This window comes from Megalops cyprinoides, chromosome 10, assembly GCF_013368585.1.
Source record: "Megalops cyprinoides isolate fMegCyp1 chromosome 10, fMegCyp1.pri, whole genome shotgun sequence".
Taxonomy (NCBI): domain Eukaryota; kingdom Metazoa; phylum Chordata; class Actinopteri; order Elopiformes; family Megalopidae; genus Megalops; species Megalops cyprinoides.
The window spans coordinates 19,577,690-19,600,839 of record NC_050592.1 but is presented as its reverse complement, the minus strand read 5'-3'; the positions used below and the strand labels follow the sequence as shown (position 1 = coordinate 19,600,839).

The window sequence follows — 23,150 nt, the reverse complement described above, 5'->3', positions numbered from 1 at the left end:
TGTTTATTCTGACAGTCTGTGACCTTGAGGTGTACTATTTGAATGTACATTGGGAGCAACCTGGTGGATTTTAAGTGTGCTGAGAGAATAGGTTCAGAATAAGGGCAACTTCTCTTTATCAGGACTGACGAATTTTTTAGATTTGTAATGTTCTAAGTATGAAAGTATTATAACATGAGCTTTAGGGTGCTGTTTGTTTTGGTTAGAAGTCTAATAAAGATGTTCTTAGATCAGTATATTATCCTTTACACATCTGATTTACCCATTGTATTGGAGAAGTTTAAAAAGAAGTTACTTTCTCCTTGTAAAGCTTATTGTCTATCAAAAGTACAAACACAGAAATAGCACATTAACCTCTTTTGCAGTTGTGTTCTAACTGCAAACATACATATAAGAAACACATACAATAGTAATGACAGTATTTATTCAGGCAGTATTAATGTTCTGGTTTTTGTAAATAGTTTTTTTATGCTAGCAACTACTGCAGAACAAGAAGTGCCATTGATACATAAATTTGCATTTAATGTCGTGCAGTTTCATGAGAGCAATGCTACACCAGTGATCATATGCAAATTAAGGTGTAGTCTGAATACTAATGCATTGGCTGATTCCTCTAATATTTGTACTACAGGAAAATTGCTCTGTAAAGTTACAGAATTACCTGCTGTATAGGTGATATTTTATTAATAACTATAAACAGTTTGTATTTATTGAAAAAAATAAAAGTTTAACTCTTATAAGGTTTAATGTGAGTGAGCTTTCATTTGTTCTGCTTGATGCTTTAACCTTACTATCACAATGTTGCATCTGCAAGTCTCCCGGGGTGAGTTCCTTCAGTGAAATGAGAGAAACCAACATGAAGCACAGTATAAATTCAGTGTAAACAGTATGGCTCTTCATTCTCTTTGCGTGACAAATTTAATCAGGCATTATGTTTTTATTTTTCACTCTTTCACAGCAATTTACTTAAATGTTTCTGATTATAAAACATGAGTCTATATACGAATACAAAAAAATGAAGACTTTCTAAAATGTTATTCAGAGTGAGGGTTAAAGTGCCACTGTAGACAGACTGAATTTCTCCCCCTAGTGTTTGATTCTCTCAATTCACCTGGTCCATGTTCAACCTCCCCAAAATGCAGTGCAGTCTTTGTAAAACTACAGTATATTGGGAAAGAAAAGAATTGTATCACTTATTTCAGATTACACAAAGACCAAACAGATCTGCTGTATGAATAGTGGTAGTAAAATGGTGGGAGTAAAGCATGTCCATTCTTTATTTGTTCCAAAATCTTTACATTATCTCTGCTATCTTATATTGAAGTGCTTACCTAATGCTTCTCTTAAAATGAAATTCTATGATGCTGAAACTGAATTAGGTTTCAGTAATGCTGTGGATTCCATACATACATTTCTACTCACACAAAATATGTTTCCAGTTTTAATTGGTAACTTGGGAAAAAAAATAAGTATAATTGCAACTAGAACAGGAGCCTCAAATTAAACGCACACAGTCTGAGCAAAAACAATTTTTATTATTTTGTTCTGTCATGGAGTTTTTTTCTTTTCACAATGACTTGTAGTGTACGTCTAAATGGAAACACAACTAATGCAATCTTTTGATCAGAATAATCCAGAGACAACTTATACAAAACAATAATGACCCCCAGGATTCTAACTGCTTGAATGTTGGCCATTGCTGGTTTTGGATCTATTATTCCATCTTCAGTCTCTCTCCCCAGTGAGTATAACCACTGTACTCACATGTACTCACACTCAAGAGTGAAAGAATCTTTTCTTGCCCCTGTGTTTCTGCGTGCCTAACTAGGGGTGCTGAAGGTTCACTCTGTGCATCTCTAATTTCCACCTAATTGTTATACATCAAGTAGCCTTCTTCCCTATTTGTTTATTTCATTAATTGAAACTTGTAATTATGTCGCAATCAGATGTCATCATAATTTTAATTGTTTTGTTTTCTTTATTGCGGTTACTTCTTGAAGTTCCACTCTTTTATTTGAACATTCTCTGCTGTGCTGTTGTGCTAGGACAGTCTAATTGTAATGTAAGGGGATTTTTTTGGTTCCAGTATAAATGTTTATCTATTTTAAAATTTTTAAATTTTTTACAACATATATTTAGATGTTTTTCCAATAGGAAAAATAATATGTAACAGACACACATATCTTTAAAAAAATAGGAGAGCACACAAAAATATATCAAGGAAATGACTGATTGAAATGAACGTTTGAAATGAATGATGAAAATTTCCGTTACCGAATCATGGCTTGCAAGCAAAAAAAAAATGTATAGTGCAAGCAAAAACAAAAGAATTGATCACTGTGGTCACATTGAACATCGGGTCGGCTTAACGTACTGAGGAAGATGCAGATGACGTCAGTTGACGATCTCAGGGTAGTCGTAATAGCGCTCCAGGTCGGCGAAGATGTCGTTGGGGTTGCGGCAGCTGAGGTTGCAGAAGCAGGCGTTGATCCACATCACCTGCCAGGAGAGCACGTCTCCGTTGGGGCACTGGAAGTCCACCTGGACGGTGCGGGACTTGTAGGGGATGCAGCAGCGTTCGTCGGTGCAGACGCCGCAGTACTTGGGCCGGTACGGCCTCTTGCTGACACAGCCCGAGATGGTGAGGTTCTGGGTCTGCTCCTCCCTGTAAATGTTCAGACACTTCTTTCCTGGCTGTGACACACAAACAGAAAACAAAGAAAGGCGGTAGTGGAGGGGTCGCATATAACCCGATATTGCACCAAATACAAGTGGTGTTATAGCTAAAAGAGTCATGTGTAGGGGTCTGGAGTTGTCTAGGACTAGAGTTAAGACTAGAAATGTCAGGGTTGGGATAAGCATATTTGGCACAAAAGCATTACATTACAGTAATTTAGCAGACGCTTTTATCCAGAGCAACATACGCATGTTACACTATTTGCATGTTATCCATATATACAGCTGGATATTTACAATGGCAAGTATGGGTTCAGTACCTTGCCCAAGGGTACAGCAGCAGTGCCCCAGTAGGGAATTGAACCGGCAACCTTTGCTGGTTACAGGCCTTCCTCCTTAGCACTATGCTACACTGCTACCCAAAAGCAAAACAGGTTTCAGGCCAACAGCTATATCTGTATGTGTGGGATTCAAGCTGCCTAGGCACTACGCTACATGATACAAACACTTCAACCGCAGTATGAGAGCTGCTCACCTTGATGTGCTTGGTGATGTCGATGTCGCAGGGGCGTAGGTTGCACAAACGCGTCTCCTTCACCATCTCACACTGGTTGTTGTCGTTGGAGATGCGTGTGGACAGCCCACGGCCGCATGTCTTGGAGCAGGGGCTCCAGGGTGTGGTCTGGGTCACGCAGTTCTTGTGCCAGACTTCATTGTCGCTTGGGTACACTTGGGTACATAACACAGGGAGAGCCATGATACAGTGCTGACATACACTGCTGATAGAGGAGCTCTTAGAAGCACTGTATCATTACCAACTGGGTCTGACCATATAATCATTCCTACTTTAAATTGCTGGACAAGTCCCTCTCCCAACCTCAGTTACATTTAGATTTACATTTACATTTATTCATTTGGCAGAAGCTTTTATCCAAAGTGGCTTACAAGTGAGGCAGAGTACAACACAAGCAGAAAGCAATATAAGGAGTCAACAATATTAGAAACGCAGCATGATCGAGTTTCAACAGTTGGACAGACAAGGTACAAGGTGATGTGTAATGAGCATTTGTACATACAGCATGAGCACAGTGAGCATGCAGTGAATCATGCCTCCAACGTAAAGTGTTTTGAAATCCACGGAAAGCTCTATATGCAACACAATTCATCATTATTTTGTCATATCGGTCACAAATAATTATCCATCCATGAGGTGCTGAAGAAGTTAACCTCTATCCCATTACATTTACCCTTTGATGTGATATCTGAATTCAGTTTCACCCTGTGAAGTGACGTATAACCTGTGACCCACAGTTTTTAGGCTGGAAACAGAGTGACAGTCCCGTACCTTCCACAGCGTGTCTGGGAGCGGTCTTCCGTACTTTCTTGGGCTCGTCGCAGATCCACTGCTCGCAGCAGTGGCCTCGCAGCTTGACCCGCCTGGGCGACGGACACCACACCAGGGGCGGCTGGGAGTCGGTGCAGAGTGCCACGCAGCCGATGGCCCCGTTCACACACAGGCAGCGGTACTTGCAGCTGGGCTGGAAGCTCTGCCCATTCCGATAGATCACGCCGTCATGCTCGCAGCCTGTGCCCACCAGATCTGCACAGCCACAAACACAAAAGCGTCTTCTAGCCTAGCTTCAATTGCACACCAACAAACAGGAGGACAGGGACAGATGGACAAAAAAGCACAACAGAAAACCACGCATGGACAAAGGATGGAGATGGAGAGATGGATGGACAGACAGATTCATAGATTGAGGAGACAGACAGGCAGACACAGATAAACAGACAGGCAAAACAGATGCACAGAGAGAAAATGCAAGGGAGACCGATGGTCAGACAGACAGCAAGGCAGACAGATGGACAAATCTGTAGCATCAACCAAACCTGGGTTTCACTTTCAGTGGGGACAAAAGAAAGATTCCTGAACAAATCGGAATTGTTGGTGGATTGAACAATAATTCCAAACAAATTGGTGTCTATGCAAATCAATTGACAATCAATTAAAATCATAATCAATTAAAATGACAACAGACACGCTTAATAAACAGTGAGTGAAAACAAAAAGAAGTGTGATGGACATTTGTCACATTTCACATCTTACCACAGTCTGAAATTATTGCGTTGAGTGATGGATTTCATCAAAAGTAAGAATACAGCAGTTTTCCCCCAAAGTCAAGTGAGGCCACTTACATGCACACACTCCTTTCTCGTACCTCGGCTTGTCCGCGCTGTAGTCACAGTACAGGCCTTTGTGGTGGTCGCACACGTCCGCCTCGTTGCACGTCTCACCCACCTGCTTGGCGCAGGTCCTGCAGCAGTCGCAGCCGTCCATCAGCAGGCTGACCCCCGGTGGACAGTGGGGGGCGCTCTTGGGGCACTTGCAGGGCCACTTGCAGTACTGCGTGCGGTTATATGGCTCCGCGGTGGTGGGAGCGGGTGGCATGGTGGTGGAATTCTGGCAAGTAGCCTGTAAGACAAGAGGAGCAGCTTGTTCAGTAGGTGCTCTGCTGGTGTTGGGTCTCACGGGTCCACCTCAATAATAATCTGTTATGGCTAACTGGGAAGACATGAAAGATGGATCCCTCTTGACACTGGGCAGACCCTTCTCTTCCAAAGCCTAACTAATGACGACGGTTTTAAAGCAAACTTCCCCTCCTGAGAGAAACAACAGCACAAAAAAGGAGGGAAGTGACACCAGTATTCACACAAAGAAAGTGTAGTACTATTACAGAGACACTGGAGGTGTCAAAGATAAACCAGAACCATACAAATGTTTGTGAAAATTTACAGAGGAACAATCTACAATTTGTAAAAGAGTTGTGGGGGAGTAGAGATAGTATTAATTATTTATTTAATCAGAAACTGAAAATTGCACAGATTAGACTTTCCATAATCCAGTATCATTTTCTCTGTATTCAAATAAACTATTTATTAATTTCAGAAAAAAATTGTGCGGGTTTAGCCGCCTAGCTTCCCCTTCCTGCATGTATGTGGGCATGGTGGCTTGAGTTTACACCAGAATAAAAAAAATTCTCAACAACCCTTTGAAGAACCTTCACCAGCATGAATTCAGTCAGAGCCAGTTTGCTGTGTTACTGATCCTGGAATCAAATCCTGGAGAAAGATCTCAATTTAAAACAATTTTAACAAAACCTTGTGATCATAATCTAATATCTAAAATCCAGGACCTTGTTCATGAGCCATTATGACAACATGGTCACATGCAGGAAATTACATCATTGTGGTCATATGTACATGACATTACATCATTACAGTAATTTGCACTGCGTAACACAGTTATTCATTCCTATGGTATTCATGGTAAAGTTTTGTTTGAAAAATATAGAGAGTTAAGGTAAAAACTCAAAATAATTTCTTAAAAACCTGTACTGTATGTGCCCTCTCAGTGGAGTCTACTGAGGACTGGGATATGAGGAATACCAGATAGCAAATAAACACCACCTTTCTGAGGCATCTTCACTGTGGGTACCATAGCTAATGATACCTTTTCAACCAATCAAAACTGTCTATGTGCCTCTGAGGGGAGGAGGGAAAGTAAAGTATGGCCGGAAAGAACGAAAGTACAGTATGACCATGGACGGATGCGCTGAGAGCAGAAATCAGCCCCTGGGTCCTGGCTGCAATGTAATGATAACAGCAGGGCAAAGCCACAGCCGAGGCCTCCTGGAACATTCTGTTCTGCATTCCAGAGCGGACAGAAGCCCTGTGTGTTAGGCTGCGGAGCGGCGGTGGCGTGTGCTGTGTGCTGAGGCGACACACACTCGCCCCTCTCAAGGACCCATCGCTCTGTCTGCTCCAGAGTGTTTACACCAACAGCCTCTGCAAAACTTCCGGAGTTCCCATGACCCGAAAAGCTGCGTTCAAGAATTTCAGTGTATCCATCCTGCTCATCAGTGTTTAGTCTTCTCAGAAATCCAAACACTTTCACTGCTTCATTTACTTCATGCTTGTCTCCTCTCCTTGTAAGCTATATATCTCTTACAAAGTTAATAATTTTGACTATGACTAGTCATGACATGGTAACAAGTATTTTCTGTTTGGTCTAGAGATACCCAAAGACAGATTTGAGACTTTTGAAGTTTTCTAATGGCTCCAGAAACAACAACAATCAAAGGATTGCTAATATTTCTCCTTACCAACTTTAGAACTTAAAGGCTGGTCATGTGGAAAGATGGCAAGCCTCAGAAAGCATACACAGATCCTCGGAGAGCGTGTAGAACCATAAATATTGGTACTGGTGATGTGTTTGGTGGCAACTACCTCAGAATGAACTTGCAAAGATTTTGGCAGAAGCAGAGGCCTGGAAAAAAAAATAAATGGCCATATTCTTTAAGACAAATGAATATTCAACTGCTGAAGTATTAAAAAAATTAAGGAAAAATAGGCAAATGAACGCAAATCTTTTTTTGAGTTTCCATGTTTCTAAAACACATGTGCTCCAGTAAAACATCTATCATCTCATCTGAGAAACTGACCTCTGAAATTAACAAACCCAATGAGTATTTGAGTTTGGGTACTTTATCTACCTACACGTCAATCCATCCGAAAACGGTGAACAACGTGCTGAATTAAGACAGTACCTCATTGAACCACAAGAGGTCAGCAGAACAAAGACCATTACGTAGATTGGAGAAATGACTGCAACCGATCATGCTGGGCCCAGTTGTTCAGAAGTAATCTAATCGGATTTCGGATATCGGATTGGATCAAATCTTGAAAATGGGTTGTTCAAAAGAAAAAAAGGATTCTGAAATCGGATTAGATCACGTAATCCAGTCTTGGTTTTGATCTGGATCAAACCTTCAGTATGTGTTGTTCAAAACATTTTAGTAGGATTGGGATACCTTTGATTTAAAAAAAAATCAGGATTATCCTGATCCTATCAGAAGGGTGGATTCAGGGTGGATTTCAGGAACAAAATGTAATAAAACTTTAAATTGGTCAAATAATACAACATTCGTATCATGTAGTATATATACATTTATTTATATTTTGCACTTGATTTATTTAACCGTAAAAGTAGATAAAGTAGACATTAAGATACCTATTAAACCTTTCAGTACAGTAAATTAAAAAAGGATTTTGTCCTCATAAAATAATCCCCCAAACAGCTGTCAATATCAAACAAAAATATTTAATTTTAACTGTCATTTATCACTGTATATTATTTAAAATGATACATCAGAGATGAACCAGTCAAAAGTAGTTACTACCAATTGCATCCCTTATTGCACATCCAGTCAGTCCCTCATTCTGAGAGAACGCCGGAGATTGGTCTGAGTCTTCAACAGGCTCAGGTGCATCATAAACATAATCACAGAAAGGGACATGGTAGCGCCTGGTAGCGATGTTGTGCAGGACAATGCAGGCAAGTATGTTGCACGCTCCCTGTGCTGTTTTCTGTCTCTACTAGTTTCAATAAAAATACTTAAAGTGACCCCACGCTGGCTATTCTACCTGTTGTTCTTTACATAGCCAGTAGCCTACATTGTGATATGTAGTACCATTCTGAGCACTGGTAATCCGGATTTGGTAATCTTGAAAGGTTGTATCTGGATCAGGGTGATACAATCCAATGTTGCTTTGAAAAACTGGCACAAAAGTAAAATGGATTACCTGATCCTGGAGTTCAGAATCAGGTTTATGTGTGCATGTATGTAGGTACAGTGAACATTTGTAACAGCAAACGTAATTACAGCTACTGTAATCATCAAATATCAATCAGGGACATATTTATGCTACAGAAATTGCAACACTTTCGATGAGAGAGCGAGAACTGACTCCGTTATCTCTCCATCACCGTTATTTTTCTACCAATCAACTACAAGAAAGTAATATGTGAAATCACTCGATAATTAAGATTAATTCATTTGAGTCTGTTTCAAATACCCAAGATCCTGATAAAAGTTTGCAATTTACTGCGATATCCAGTTGCCTGTGACAAGAAATGCATATCAAGAGCAATTCTGAGAGAATATTTTAGTACTAGTACTTTAGTACTGTAGTACTATCAAATTCACTTCAAAGTCCAAACAATACATTGGTATCTATGCTTTCCGAAACATTGTATGTTCTCCGATTTGTCATTCAAAGTTACTGCCATAAGCAGAGTCAATGTCGCCTTCAGTCTCACCCGGTTAAGCCTTCTGCTTATGGAGTTTGAACGATTTTCCATGCTTTAACACTCTGAGCCGCACTGGGAGTGACAGGTCATTTTTATAAGATGTAGCACTGACGCTAAACCAAGTACCTGGAGTCACTAGCATCTTAAAAGGTTACTCCAGTATGAGAGGTAATGGTCTATGATCTGAAAGAACTGATTAATATAAACTGGCTCAAAACATGGCCGTTAGTTTCATTTTCTTGTAGACGTATCAGAACATTTGGTCTGCTGCTTTCCTCTGCTTTCGACTGTTACATTTTACTGTGGACTAGTGGTGCCTTTTTCGATTAGGCGATAATAAAAGCAGAGGAAAGTTATCTTCGACTGTTCCAGGCCAAATATATGTTTATTTCAAAAGCTTTGCATTTCACTTAAATGTTTGCCATAAATCTACTTACATCCTTAAGGCCAATGATGATTGCATATAGTGAAACATCTTGGGGAGCCAAGAATGCTATCCCCAGATTTCACGAAGCAGAACTTCCTCACTTTCTTGTGGACAGCGTCACTGTCTGTAGACCACATATAAATTTTTTTTGTCGATGCACGCAGCATCAAGACAGTATAAACCAACACACAATAAACATAATGTCAACTGTAACATTTCGTTTCCATAAATAATCATGTCCACTCTGTCCTGCACGGGACACGTCCTATGTGCAGTTATGTGCATCGTAAATCTCCATGAGATGGCGAAGTTTAAGTGTCACTGTTCGATTTAATGGTATTACTGTGCAGATGTACTAAATACATTTTTATTTGATCCAATCGCTGGGTCACTTCTCTGCCGGGCGCTCTGCCGCTACACCCGACTCAAACCCGAGCGCGCGCGCGCACGCACGCACGCACATGCACGCTGAATGCAAGCGCACATTCCAGCGATGCGCAATCCACCCAATACCTGCTGAGCCCGGGTGTGGATCATCACATTAGATTTGTTATATACTTACAAACTCATTCACCATTATCTGTTGTTGCTACAGCGTTCTCTCAGACACGCCAGATGCGCGATCATCCTTGTTTAAATCGTTTTTATAACCGTTTGTCCAAACACGTGCGCAGAAACAAATAAAACGAAAGACGGACGAATAAACAGAAGGGGAAGAGGTAACACAATACCGTTCACTTACCTGATGAATGCTGGCGGCTATTAGAATCCACGAAACAAGCCACCTCATTACTACATCCCAGTATTAAATTCATTGACCCGAGAATTAGATCCTTGCAAAGACAAAACTTGGTGCTTTTTCCCCGGAGCTTAACGCATTCTGGAACTGACACTTCCTCGGAAAGACCCTTTGGACTTTGTTATTAAAGACACTCCCTACGTCAATCTTTGGGGACGAACCCCACGGTTTTGCCTCAGTAATTTTCTTCCCTGCCCTTTTCACATCCCACCTCCGCGCTGCACAGTGAAAACAGCTCCTTAAAGGGAAAGTGATTGCGGCAGCAGGCCACGGTGTATTGGGACGCAACACCAAAAGCACGCGGATGAGGCCATTTTAAAAATGCATCTAACTAACTTGCCCTTTTGGGGGAGGGCGTTACTTAGACAGCCCATTCATAACTTTAAAATAATTTCATTTTATTTTAGTAATGGGTTGATAACATTTAACTACCATGTAAAAAATGTATGCATAAACATTTTAATTCATTCTACCAGAATTGTAAATTGTGTATTCTTCAAAGTTCTGGGGCATGTTGAACTTGGGCATGTTATTCATATAAAGCAGCATCCCAAACCACACAACTCAACAGTAGTTTGGGATTTTTGTGTGTACATCTCACTCTACCTCCAGTCACATTTTATGTCAGTAACCCTTTCATAATAGTTTTTAGAAATATCATAGACCAATGAGTGTCCACCCTGACATTAGATGGTTGTGGATTCAGTACTAAATTTAGCTACCATGAGACTTTAAAATGCCACCCACTGCTTCTCTGCTTTGAAGTATTAAAGACATCCATTGGTGCAATGGTCTGGCACATGCATTCATGCCACAGAAGTCATAGTAAATTGCAACCTTGAGCCCCTCATAATTAAAGATACATTATTTTGCTTCATTCTGTTTGTTAAGAGAAGGTAATACTTTTCATGTGTGAGTCCATGCAAGATGTGACACTCTGAAAAGGGAGAGGATGGTGCTGTGAGCAGTACGGATGTGGGGAATTGCGACATTGATGACCCTGGGGTGGGGTGCAGATGCGGAGATTCAATGCTGAGAACCAGGGATGTAATGTGAAGTGTAGCAATGGACAACTTACTATGTTGATGTCACATAAATTTTACACGAAGATAAAAGGGAAAAAAAATAAAGAAAGAAAAAAGATAGGGAGTGAAGAAATCCACCTTCAGATGCAGGAGATTATTGGGTCTGAGCTTGACCTTAGTTGGCGTCTTCCAGTGCAAAGGACTTAAGGTGTTTGTGATCTGTATCTGATTAAAAACCCTCAACAGTAAACAGTCAGGCTGATTTGACTGTCACATAAAAAAGACTTTGCAGTAGGATCACAGTACATAGCTGCACAAGGTCTGACAGTGTTGGAAATGCTTTTTGTTTCCATTTTATGAAAATGATCCCCAGCTCCCTGTTGTAATAAATTATAAATTCTCTGGGCCAAGTAAAAGTTCTGCAAGGATTTTATTTTATTTTATTTATTTATTTTTTTTTTTTTGGGGGGGGGGGGGGGGGGGGGGGTTATCAAAAGGACCCTTTAATAATTAAAAACCTTGCTAAACTCCAATACATGTCTGAGAGGGTAAGAACTCATGTCACTTTGGAGATTGACCCTTAAGCCTGCAGTACATATGTTTATGGCATTAAGCACATTAACTTTCTTTTGTCCCCCTAAATCACCAGCAGCAAATTCCCAGACCTGTTAGCAGTACACTTCTGACCAGCTGGACATGCTGTTCTGAAATGTGCAGACACCAACTGATACACCATCCAGCACAAACAATGTGTTTAATTCCATTTAAATGCCTCTCTCAGACAAGTCACATTTTCATTAAGTCTAGCTCGTGTGTTTGTATGTTTTCCCAATGTATTTATTTACATGTTAGGATCGAATCTTGATCTACTGGTCTGAATTATGTTTATAAGCACTGTCATCTCAGATAAACTGTGATTTCTAATGCTGTCCTTTTATTTTTTTCTGCATATACAAATGGCTTCGTTTATTACTCTCTGAATTCTTCGTAGAGTACTCTCTGAAGAATTTTGAATGTACTAAATACTTTTTTTAACGTAGGCAGATGCTAGATAAGGTGGGAAAGGGGAGTGGCCATATTTGTGATGTTTTTTTCAATGATGGATGATTTGCTCAGAGGTTTCTAGATGTATGTTCTCTCTGAGCATTACACTGAACACCGTTTAGAGGATGATGAGATGACTTTTTTGGTTTCATGTCTGTACTGAAGAACTCCATTGGACAGTGCGTCTAGAGTAGCCCAGCAATTATCATCTTTATTTAAAGCTGGTTACTGTGGCACAAGGAATCTAAGGGAAACATCTGGAAACTTTTGAATTGGAGTGTCCTGCAATAAGACTCTGAAATTTAAAAAAACTGTGAGGTGCTCATATAGAATCAAGGTTTTAATGATAGCACAACACACTAGAAGAGAAGTGATATGTCAGACACATATCTCTCTGAATGAAACCACTACAGGCTACAGCATCAGCTGATCATGCCGATAACCAATCCCTGGGGCCTCAGCTTCTCTCCTGCCGATAGGTGCATTGAGAAAGACATTACAAAGCCATCCCACATATTTGCTTTTGCCATGTGCTTCTCTTGCTCCCCTACCTCTTCCTGTTACATAAACCGAAGTAGCAGGTGGAGTAGGTGGTGCTCTCATGTGGTATCAGTGAGTCACTGAACCAGTCATGGTGCTTTGCCATGGAGAGCAAAGTCTTTTAAATTGTGCACTGGAGTCAGTGACTGAAAGCATACGGTAGCACCAACCATTACAGGGTTTAGGAAATCTCACTCTCCCATCACTATTTTCTGGCCTTACCAAAGAGGGGATGCTGCTGCCATAACCCCTTGCCCTCAGCTGCCTTTGGGCAGATCAGCAATTGGTGTATTTTCAGAGGACTATCTATGACCACCCATCAATATACATGTCATTTCTTATTGCTTAATGCATGTCTTATTGCTTATACCTACATGATTATGCTGCCTGTGCTTGCTGTGGCTAAATGCCTTTGCTGCCAGATGAAAAATTCAGAATATGCAAGAGCTGTCATGACTGAATATAATATGACCCCTCTCAGCATCAAAATGAAAAAATTATGTGCATTACATACTCTAGCGGTAGGCTTATTGGGACACCGCAGGGTTTGTAATTTTGGGTATTATTTCTTTCGAAAATGAGTATTTGGAAACAGGCATGTGGAACTCCAATAAGGAGAAAGGAAAGATGCTGTGCTATGGAAAGATGCTGTGCTATGGAAAGATGCTGTGCTATGGAAAGATGCTGTGTCATTCACATGGAAAGTCATGCTTTCCATAGATTGCCTGGTTAAATGGTGTTTTCACTTTTTATAATGCACAATTGTTTGTCAGAGAGTTGTTTAAATTCAGGACTTACTTCACTTGAAAGGGTTAAACCTAGCATAAAGTGAACACATCAAAGTAATCAGTGATTAATAATCAGTGATTGTCATGAGTTTCCAGTGACTTGTGGGATAAAATATTCAAATTATGAGTTGAACTATTTCAAATTGAAGTCCTTTTGTTAGTCTTTGAAATATTGTCTTGATTTGTGATTGAAATTATTATATATTATTGATATATCTAAATATACACTTCAAATTAAATGAGATCATTAGACCATCCAGAGAGCTGTTCGAATCATGGGTGTAGAAAATAAATAAAAATGAAGAAAAATCAGTATGACAGCTCAGAGTTCATGTAAAGTTTTCACTTCATAATAACTAGCTCCAAGAGCTTAATGTTTTATGCATTTTGACAGAAAAATTTTTGGGCACAACCAAACAGTACAAAAGAATTATGTGATATTAATCTCAAAGACTAAATTAATGGACTCACCCTTTCTCCTTCAAAGTGCACATCTTACTGAGCTGACATTTTCTTTCACACAAACAATAAATTCACTCATTCATGCCACAAATATTCTTGAAATGCTATTTATTGTTCAATTTGCATGGAAACAGTTGAGACAGAAAACTGTGATTAGCTTTTACTGGTAAAGATTAGCCAACATCACTGGAAATTGATAATCTGCCATAGGTAATCTGAGGAGTGTGCTCCATTTTGAAAGGAAGGTTAATCAAGAATGCACAGCGTTTTAATTGTAAGCGTCCTTTTCAGACTTTGCTTTGCTTTGTGTCACGGAAGCACGGAAAATACTGATTAATTTTGTTTCTTGTGTGGGAGCTGCAAAACTGGCCGGTTCCTCCTCTGAAATCCCAGGTGAGAGTTTGGCTAGGAATAAAAAATAGAATAAAATTAAATAATTAACATTTTGGCAATGTCTTGTGAAAGGCTACACTTTCAAAGCAACACTAAATACAAAGCTTGAATGTTTTACCACCACTATTTATCATGATTTACACATTTATATTTATTCAGCTTTGCCTAGGTTTTGAAGCAAGGCAATGAAAATGTGGCATGATAATGACCTGCATATCTACAAATAAAGAAAGTTTGCAACATAATTAAAGCCTGCATACCTTCATTCTTATGTTTTTTTTGCTTTGAAGAAACTTGGCACAGAGAGTAAAAACTGTGCTAAACAAGAGGCTTGCCAAAACCTTTGGTAAATCGCAGATAAAGTCCTATTCAAAAGTTAAGTTAAGTTAAGTTAAGTTAAGTTAAGTTAAGTTAAGAAAGTAAAGTTACATTCCTTAGGTCTTGGTCAAAACAAGAGCAGCAGCTCCCTTGGGTCACCCATACATTCGTCTACAGACTCCGACATACCTGTGGAGGCGGTCAGTGCAGGGACGTAGTCAGACCAGAAGGAGCACTCTGCCCTCCTTAGGCCCTTGCGGTTGCTTAGGGCCTTGTCCAGCTCCTTGTAGTTGTCCCCTGATGGGTGGGGCAGGAAGCGAGGCCAGAGGGGCAGTGTCTCGCTGAAAGATGCGCGGGAGAAGGAGTGCGGGTGGTTCGGGTTCCTGCAGAATGAATGCACACGTGTAAAGGAGAAGTATAAACACCAGCAAGAACAGGTGCTGCGCAGAGGTGATGACTGTTTTTGATAGATACCCTTATTAGTACTGACAGGATAGTATGGCTTCATAAATCTTAGAAAGAGTACTTATCATGAGTTGTCAGTACTGAACTTATCAGTGTTGTGCTGTTGAGAGGACCTGCGTTCTTGGGCAAGAGGCTTAAACCAAAGTCACTTCAGTAAAATATCAAGGTGCGAAAATGGATAATACATAAGAATGTAAGTCGTCCTGGATAAGAATGTATGCCATGCAACTGCATAATGTATATAACATAATGCTGAAACATCTTTAGAGTTATTAGATTAGAGTATATCTTACCCAGACTTAATGAAGTTGGCCACGTAGGCCATCATCTGTAGGCTGAGGCTTCTCTCTTTGCTGGTGAAGAGACTGTATGTCCCAGAGTGGTGAGGGAGTCCGAATACAAACTGGATGTCCAGGGGCACAGACAGATCAGCACTGAGGATACAGGACACACACAGGAGAACAGGGTTGGTGCAATCACCTGACAGAGGGGCATAGGGAAAGACATGGTAACAACTTAATATCTATATAAGAGTATATGAAGATATAATTCCATACTGATGTATTATACGATATGGTTATGCACTATATTTTGCTCTCAACTAAAAGACATTGTGCTTCCAAATGAGGCGGAGCCTGTTCAGTAAAAAAGTTTCTAAAAGTATTAGCAGCAAATTTCAGCTGTTTTTAGCCCAGTTGCCCTAAACCACCTGAAATAAAAATGGACAGCCTTCATGTCTGAGTGTGAATGTAATTATTTACTAATAGTGTCCCACTGAAAGCACTAATGGGTTACATGTCTTCTGTGTCCTTAACCTTATTTTTAATGTCCTACTGTATGACCTCTGTAAGAAATATCCTTTTGCAAGGACAAAAAAGTAGTATCATGTGATCTCTTAAAGTCTGTCTTTGGTTGCCATTAAGGGACTACTGAGAAAATTTCCCTTTTCTTACAAATTATAAAATATCAGCAACTGGGACAAAGATTTAAACTAATATGCATCAACAGTCAATACATAAATTTATATTTATGTACTTAACATTCATTCTGTGATTTTTGCGAATGATTCAGGTTTCATCTGATGTCACAACTGAGATTACTTTCTTTTCCTAGAACTAATTTCCCTGAGATTCAAAGCTCCTGTCCCTTCAGCGCATATTTTGTCATCTTTGAGAAATCAAAGTCATAGAACCGGCAGGATCCGGATACCTCAAGTTATAGCTGACTAAACCTTCACACACAGCCATATCAAACACAGGAACTGTGGGTCCCCTGGGAGCCAAGTGCGAACTTTCACACCTGCTCCTTTTGTACAATGTTTCCCCCATGGGGTTTCAACAGGGACATTTTTCTCTGCATCTGACAGAGGCCTAAAGCCCAAGTCCACAGCCAATGAGAGCCCTGTCAGTCTTACACCCACATACAGTGCCACCCTCCTGGCACTAGCAAGCAGCAGGAATGATAAGCAGAATTCCAGAGCTAAAGACAGGCACAGGTATCTGAGGAATTTCAGAGAAAGCCAGGTATTCACCAATTTTGCTTTTGATTACATGTCTTTGTAACAGCCCACAATACAGTTTGTGCACTATGAAATCTGAGATGCCTCAATAAAAGATGCAAGGGGAAGACTGCCAGTGATTGTTATGTGTCCTAAGACTAGTTCTGCGGCTCTGGCGGTATGGAGTGACTAGATGACAGTCTGGGTGCGGTCAGTTCAGAGTCCCACAGATTCTAACAGGCTCCCTTCACCAGCCCTTTATCAGTTAAGATAGCTCTGCAGTAATGATAATTTTCTGCATAACAATCCACACTATCTGGGTGATGTTCAGGGAACTGTTACAGAATACTACAATGTTGACAGAGTTTGGACATTACTAGGCATTGTAGGACAACATAATGTGTGCTAAAACAATAATACAATTAAACTGCTGGAATTGTTTTTAGCTTACTGGGAAATGAGGCAACAAGTCAAACCAAAATTCCTGAACAAATGGAATGTATTCTAAAAAGCGTTACAGTTTCCGTAGCGACCTTGATGAAGTCTAAAGAGATAACAGAGTGAGAGGAGGTGCTGGCTCTGACAGTCTCTGAGTGGGAGGAGCTTCCTCTTCACTTCCTGTTTCACCATTCTCTGGAACATTCTCTGCATGTTAGCCTCACCTTGGGCCACCTGTGTGACCCTTTTCGGAGCCCCTGCCTCACCTGGTCCGGGTTGATTCCTCTGGCAGGTGGTACATGAAGATGTTGGACTTCATCTGAGCTGCCCAGAACTGAGCCATGCGGATTGCAGGACAGATGATGAAAAGATCTCTGAGGACGAGAGAAAACAAATTAATCAAAAGGGATGAAAAGAAGAGAGAAAATACACAACAAATGGTTGTGATTAAAAGATTTGCAAAAAAACTCATCTTTCATAATCCCCTCAGCTGCAGTAAATGAATCACATACAAACCAAAGGCAGAGCATTGAAAGCCCTGCTCCACCTACTATTCAATTAAAAACAGTCACCTCAAAAGGCTGTGCGGTTTTAACTGTAAACCATAAACAAACTATAAACTATATATGTATATAAATATTATTGAAATGTACATTTACTGCATGCACATCTGAAAACTAAATCATTACTGATGCAGTGCACTGACAATCAGTTAAAACTCCGAGCTGTGTGCATGTTTCTGTGTGTGTACATCCATACACGTCTGCGTGTGTTTACGTATGTGTGTATGCATACATGTGTTTCTGTGTACATGTCTGTCACACATGTGCATGTACATGAGCAATGCCTATGAGTGTGTGTGCATGCACGTGCGTGGCTTTGTGCACGTGTCTGCATGGGGCCCTGTGCATGTGTACATTAAGTTGCTTCCCTTGGATCGCAGATTGTGATTAATGTGATGACATCACCGCCCTCTGGTTGTGCTGACTCCTGAGTAAGAGTTTCCACTGGGCTTGCGGGACTCTGTGCTGAGCTACAGCACTCTGGAATGATGTGCATTCATGCAGCACTAGATCCCTGCAGCTCCGACCGACAGAATCCCTTCCCAGGCCAGACTGCTACTGTCCCAGGAACTCCTCATACAGAGAGACCCCTAACACGAGCCCTGACCTGCTACAGACCAGGGGGCTCAGACCAGCTATATGTTTTTTGCCATATATTATATCTACTCATGATATGCAGCTGAATTGTGCCCTGTGCCTGCATGCGATAAACCACAAATCAAAGGTGTCAACAGTGTCTGCAGTATCTCTTGGTTGAACTGAAAAACTTTCTACAATAGCACCCTACTGCCAAGGTCATTATTCAATGCTGTCTGTAAACGTACCTCTTCTGTAAATATACACTGTATTTATGGAATGTATTCCCTTATTTATTGACCTTTATTTAATCATGCAGGCAAACCAAGAGCTTATTTCCCATTTACCTGGGGAAACAAGGGAGGAACAGAATGCATGCCACTAACTGCACGGGGGATGAATAACTGGCCAGATTCAGAGAGCCAGTTTGGCATTTCACCAGAAAACCAGGGCTAGCAGCAAGAAGCACCATGGACTCTTCACTGACCACAATTTCACTGAACCAAGGTTACCTTTTCATTATTAATTCAATCCCCCCCACATAAGAGACTGTCCATAAAAGCAGCCTTAAACAAAACAAATGCTATGGGTTTATCATAACTCCCCTCTGACCTTTGGCTCAGTCTGCAGGCTAACATCTGCATGAATAAGGTAAATAGAAACAGAACGCAGAATAGCTATTGTTCCATGGTAAGAGGAAGGCTAAAATAGACTTTGCACATGCACTGCAACAGAGCACACATCCTGTGTGTAGGATGTGTGTTCTATTGCAATGCGTGCATAATGTCTATTTTAGCTGGTTGTAGTTTTATTCTGAATTTACAGGATGTCGCGGGAATGTTATCTATGTAACAGTTCTATTCTTTGCTATATTCCACACCACTCATTTACGTGAGGGAAAATACTAGAGCCACAGTCACATGAATGCTGTGGAACAGCCACGTTGGAATAAACACATCAGTATCAACCGAGCATGTCAAATTATGGCCATGTCCTTGCAATGATCTTCCCTGAAATATCTAAGCTATCTGCATACATAAACCTCATTCTATGTTAGTTTTTATCATGTTGCTTTGTTGTCTCCACATGAGGGTATTTTTCACCACACAGATGAAAAACTGTGACGTTGCACCCAAGCTTAAATTGTGAGCTTACATCTGCCATAAAAAGAAACTTAGCATAATGCTGTGAAACAGTTCAACTAACTGTGAATAGTCAACATAAGACGTGGTGACTGAAATGCAGGCCAGAAAAGGATTATTATGGAAGTCAAAGCACTGCCAGAATATGAGTGTATTAAACTTCATGAGCCATTTTCCAGACACAGTCGGTACCGCATTTCAAGTACATTTAATTAACAATCTCACGTCAGACTGCTTTTTTCAAACACTACTGAGCAGTGGCCAGGCTCTCAATTCCAGCTCAGACAAGCTGAAGCACTTGAGGCAAACTATTCTGATAAGGAATTGAGGGCTGTTCTCAGAAAAGCAACTAAAGGTTCACCTCACAATTATCATTTTTTAACATGTGTATCTCACTGAGGCTTGAAAGTGGTTTGACGTTTCCTGGATAAAAGTGAGTAAGTATGTAAAAACAAAGATTCCAAGTGTAAACATATCAAACACAAACCAGGCCAATGGCCCTTCCCAGGCTGGCTCATAAATGCTGAGCATGTCCAACAAAATGCGTTCCCTGGGGTTGATTTTCACATTGAACCAGTTGAAATAGCATTTAAACATTCTTAGTATTTTCGGTCACTATAACAATGCTGTGCACACAGATAATCTTAGCCCTGACCCAGTAATGCTCAATGAATTGGAAATACTATTGAAACATTACAGATGAATATTCCAGCCCAGTATTGCACTGGGAATATCAGGGATGAGAGCAACTTTCTTAAAGTTAACAACCTCAACCTGATTTCCCCGTACCAACATTCCTTAAAACACTATCCACAGGCCACACACTGTAAGGAAATACTTAAATACTTAATTTAAAACAGGGCTTCCCCGCTCTGTAAATACACAGTACTCTTGAAACCGACATCATTGTTAACCCAGTGGGCTCTACCCTGTGTCTATTTCTGTCTATACTAAGATGGCTGCTTCCTTTCTCTTGGCCACAAATGCAACACCCTCCCAAAAGAGTGTCAGTATTCTACTAAAGGAGGGCAGTTTGAGCTGGAAACCTAAAATAAAATGTGGTCAACCGCCACTGCAATTCTACACTTCAGGAACGGCAACATGACACCTTTAAATATTGTGGATGACCTAATGATATGAATCAGGAGCAATCTGACTGAGCCATAGAGAGACATTTTTCCCGCACACAGCACTGCTGATCTGCACTTCTTACCGCGTAGCATTCTCCAAAGCCCTTGAGAAGACGTTGTAGCCCGCTGGTGTGGGAGCGTGCTGCAAGGAGTAGAACCACGTCGCGGCCTCTTTCACAAACGCGTTGGCGCTGTCTCCTCCCAGGGAATTGGACAGCGCTTCATAGAAGGCCGTTTTACCGTCTGCTCTCCCCTGCAGCTCCTCAAATCTCTGAGTCAAAGAAAGCGGAGGGAAAGACAGTGCGGCTCTGTGTCAGCCCATTCAATGCGGTACACTTCAGGGTGTCTACGCTGCCTTTGGAAACTGTCAAAGTCAACAAAAGTGCACATTTAACGATTGTCTTCTCAAAGAGATGAACAGGGTGACAGCACTGAGAAAATTCTGTTTGTGGATTAACTGTGGAAATGTGGGTAGGGTAATGTGAAAGGTAAGAGAATGGGGACATGTGAAGGGGTACTGGCCTCCTTGGTGACAGGGTTATAATCATAAAATCACACTGAGTTTGGGAAGCCCTTGTAGTGGAATGGAGACAGGTTTTATATTTTTCCACAGATTCTTAAAAAATACTCTCTAGTAGGCAGGATGCCTAAAACACATTGTCCAACTGAACCAAGAGAGGACAAAAAGAGACTATAAAAAGAGATGGGGGGAGATGGAACCAGACTGTCTCTATAAAGCTATTGATTTAATGAGAGACATTTACAGCATTCAATCCTATGGTTAACCTTGTGTGGCCACTAAGTCTGCTGTGCAGTCGACTGATTGATTACCACCTGTCTTGCTTTTAAAGGTAATGATGAAACTAATTCTGCTATCTTCACCTTGATGTTTTTGGCCCGGCTGATGAGCCCATCCTCAGCTGAAGACCCCAGCATCAGGTCCACATCTTGGAAGCGTGCAGTCTTGAGGGTGAGCGATGGCTTTGCCTGCACAGTTATCCCATCAACCACTGGGGCCCAGGCTCGCAGAGGCCCACTAACAGCCAGCAGCTGGAACAATGTGAAAGATTCTTACACACAAGATCCACAGCGTGTCATACGAAGAGATGATGCCTTAGTGTTACATTGTGTCTCTGAGTGTCTCATTGAAGCTCACATACTAGATAGAGAGTGTCTCAATATCTCAATATCCAAAAGTGTGTCTTTGATCATTTGTCTAGCAGATTGTTGCAATTTCATGATACATTATATATGTATATATATATATATATACATTTTTCTGTCGCTTCTATTCTCTTCTGTTGCAGATTCTGTCTGATGTGAAAGTTGAGTATGTTAATTTTATTAAAAATTCCCAGCCATATGAATAGGTGAGGAGGAACAGGTCCTTAAGAGGTAGCATAGAGGGGGGGGGAGCACGCACTTCACTGTGATGACAGCCAGAGGTCTGCCCCACAGAGCTGGAAAGGCATACCTTGGTCTGGGCGGAGTTTAGGGTGGAGGCTGGCACCCCTCTCAGACAGGACACCACCTGGGAAGAGGTGGAGGAGGAGCAGCCCACCTCACGGGCTAGAGAGTCCGTCAGCTCCTTGGCCCTAGAACTGCTGATGACCGTGGCTGGAGAGAAGGCTGATCCGCCCTGAGAGGTAGGATGACAGAAGATTTGGGGGGTGTGATTACAGCACAGATAACACTAGAACCAGCCCTTCCTCCTCTTCCTCCCATTAATAAGAGTAGCAATGGGCTGTACATTTATGCCACTTATACTTTATTGACATCACAGAAATGCTTGTGAGAAGTAGTCCTTCTGAAGATTTGTATTGCTCCATAATGTACAAAATGGTGACATGCACAAATAGATTTATAGAGACCTTTGCATGTACTTGTAAACAGAAAAGACAAACAATTTGTAACACGTTATAGTAGACATCACATACACACAATGTAAAATGTGTGTAAAATAATGTGTTGTGCACAAAAGGTATATCAGGTACAAATATAGTATAAAGTAGAAATGTACAGAAAATGCAAATGCTGCCTACATCTTCTTTAACCTAATGTCTTTATTTTGAAAATAAAAAAACAATACTACTGTAGTAATAAGAAATAATTGTAAACACGCATTTAGTAAGGTCTTATCAGTCTTTACTGCTTCTTATCAATTCTCAAAGCAGGCACAAAAATAGCGGTGAGAAGTCGTCTGCCTTGAACTTTCCACTTAGCAGAGATAAAGAACTTCCCCTCGATGCAACCCTATTTTTGGAATTGCAAATTTTATACTGTAATAAATTTGTCACATCGCACCAGCTTCTGCACTCAGGTATGCTGAAGCGAGACACATGCGATCCTCACACAGTCACATGCAGACAAAGGGCTGTTTTTTGCACTGTAAGTCACACAGCACAGCACACCGGAGTGCGTTCTCATTGGAGGATACGCTGACATCATCCCAGCAATTCACAGGCATCTATTCTAGGGAATCGCAGTGTGCTTGAGAGCAGCGAGGCAAGCAACCCCTGATGATTAATAAAGTATTTCTTATTCTTATTCTTATGATATACCCACCCCTATACACTGCATTCTTTGATATGCTCACACCAAATAGACTTCAAAGGTCCCTAAAATCAGATTGCCAAGAAATAATCAGCTTTGAGCAGCTGCTTTAAAAATAGATCACAGGAACTGTATTTAAGTTTACTGCATAGTTGAAGTTCT

General features: G+C 40.9%; 2 protein-coding genes across 2 annotated transcripts in view; both read right to left on the bottom strand.

The window, feature by feature from the left end:
• Positions 1–2,345: 2,345 nt before the first annotated feature.
• On the bottom strand, positions 2,346–10,256 carry ccn4b (cellular communication network factor 4b). The gene is made up of 5 exons (XM_036539078.1): positions 9,997–10,256; positions 4,873–5,149; positions 4,022–4,276; positions 3,212–3,405; positions 2,346–2,694 (listed from the first exon to the last, which is right to left on the bottom strand). Exons 1-5 carry the CDS (start codon positions 10,042–10,044, stop codon positions 2,395–2,397), a joined length of 1,074 nt encoding a protein of 357 aa, XP_036394971.1. The 5' UTR covers positions 10,045–10,256; the 3' UTR covers positions 2,346–2,394.
• A 3,875-nt stretch (positions 10,257–14,131) lies between these two features.
• tg (thyroglobulin) overlaps positions 14,132–23,150 on the bottom strand; it is a 52,838-nt gene continuing 43,819 nt past the window's right edge. Inside the window, exons 43-49 of the mRNA XM_036538008.1 lie at positions 21,910–22,074; positions 21,318–21,485; positions 20,519–20,706; positions 17,291–17,398; positions 15,382–15,522; positions 14,813–15,006; positions 14,132–14,317 (exon numbers count right to left, since the gene is read on the bottom strand). Of these exons, the coding sequence (XP_036393901.1) occupies positions 14,181–14,317; positions 14,813–15,006; positions 15,382–15,522; positions 17,291–17,398; positions 20,519–20,706; positions 21,318–21,485; positions 21,910–22,074 (1,101 nt within the window). The 3' untranslated portion in view covers positions 14,132–14,180. The remainder of the gene's footprint in view (positions 14,318–14,812; positions 15,007–15,381; positions 15,523–17,290; positions 17,399–20,518; positions 20,707–21,317; positions 21,486–21,909; positions 22,075–23,150) is intronic.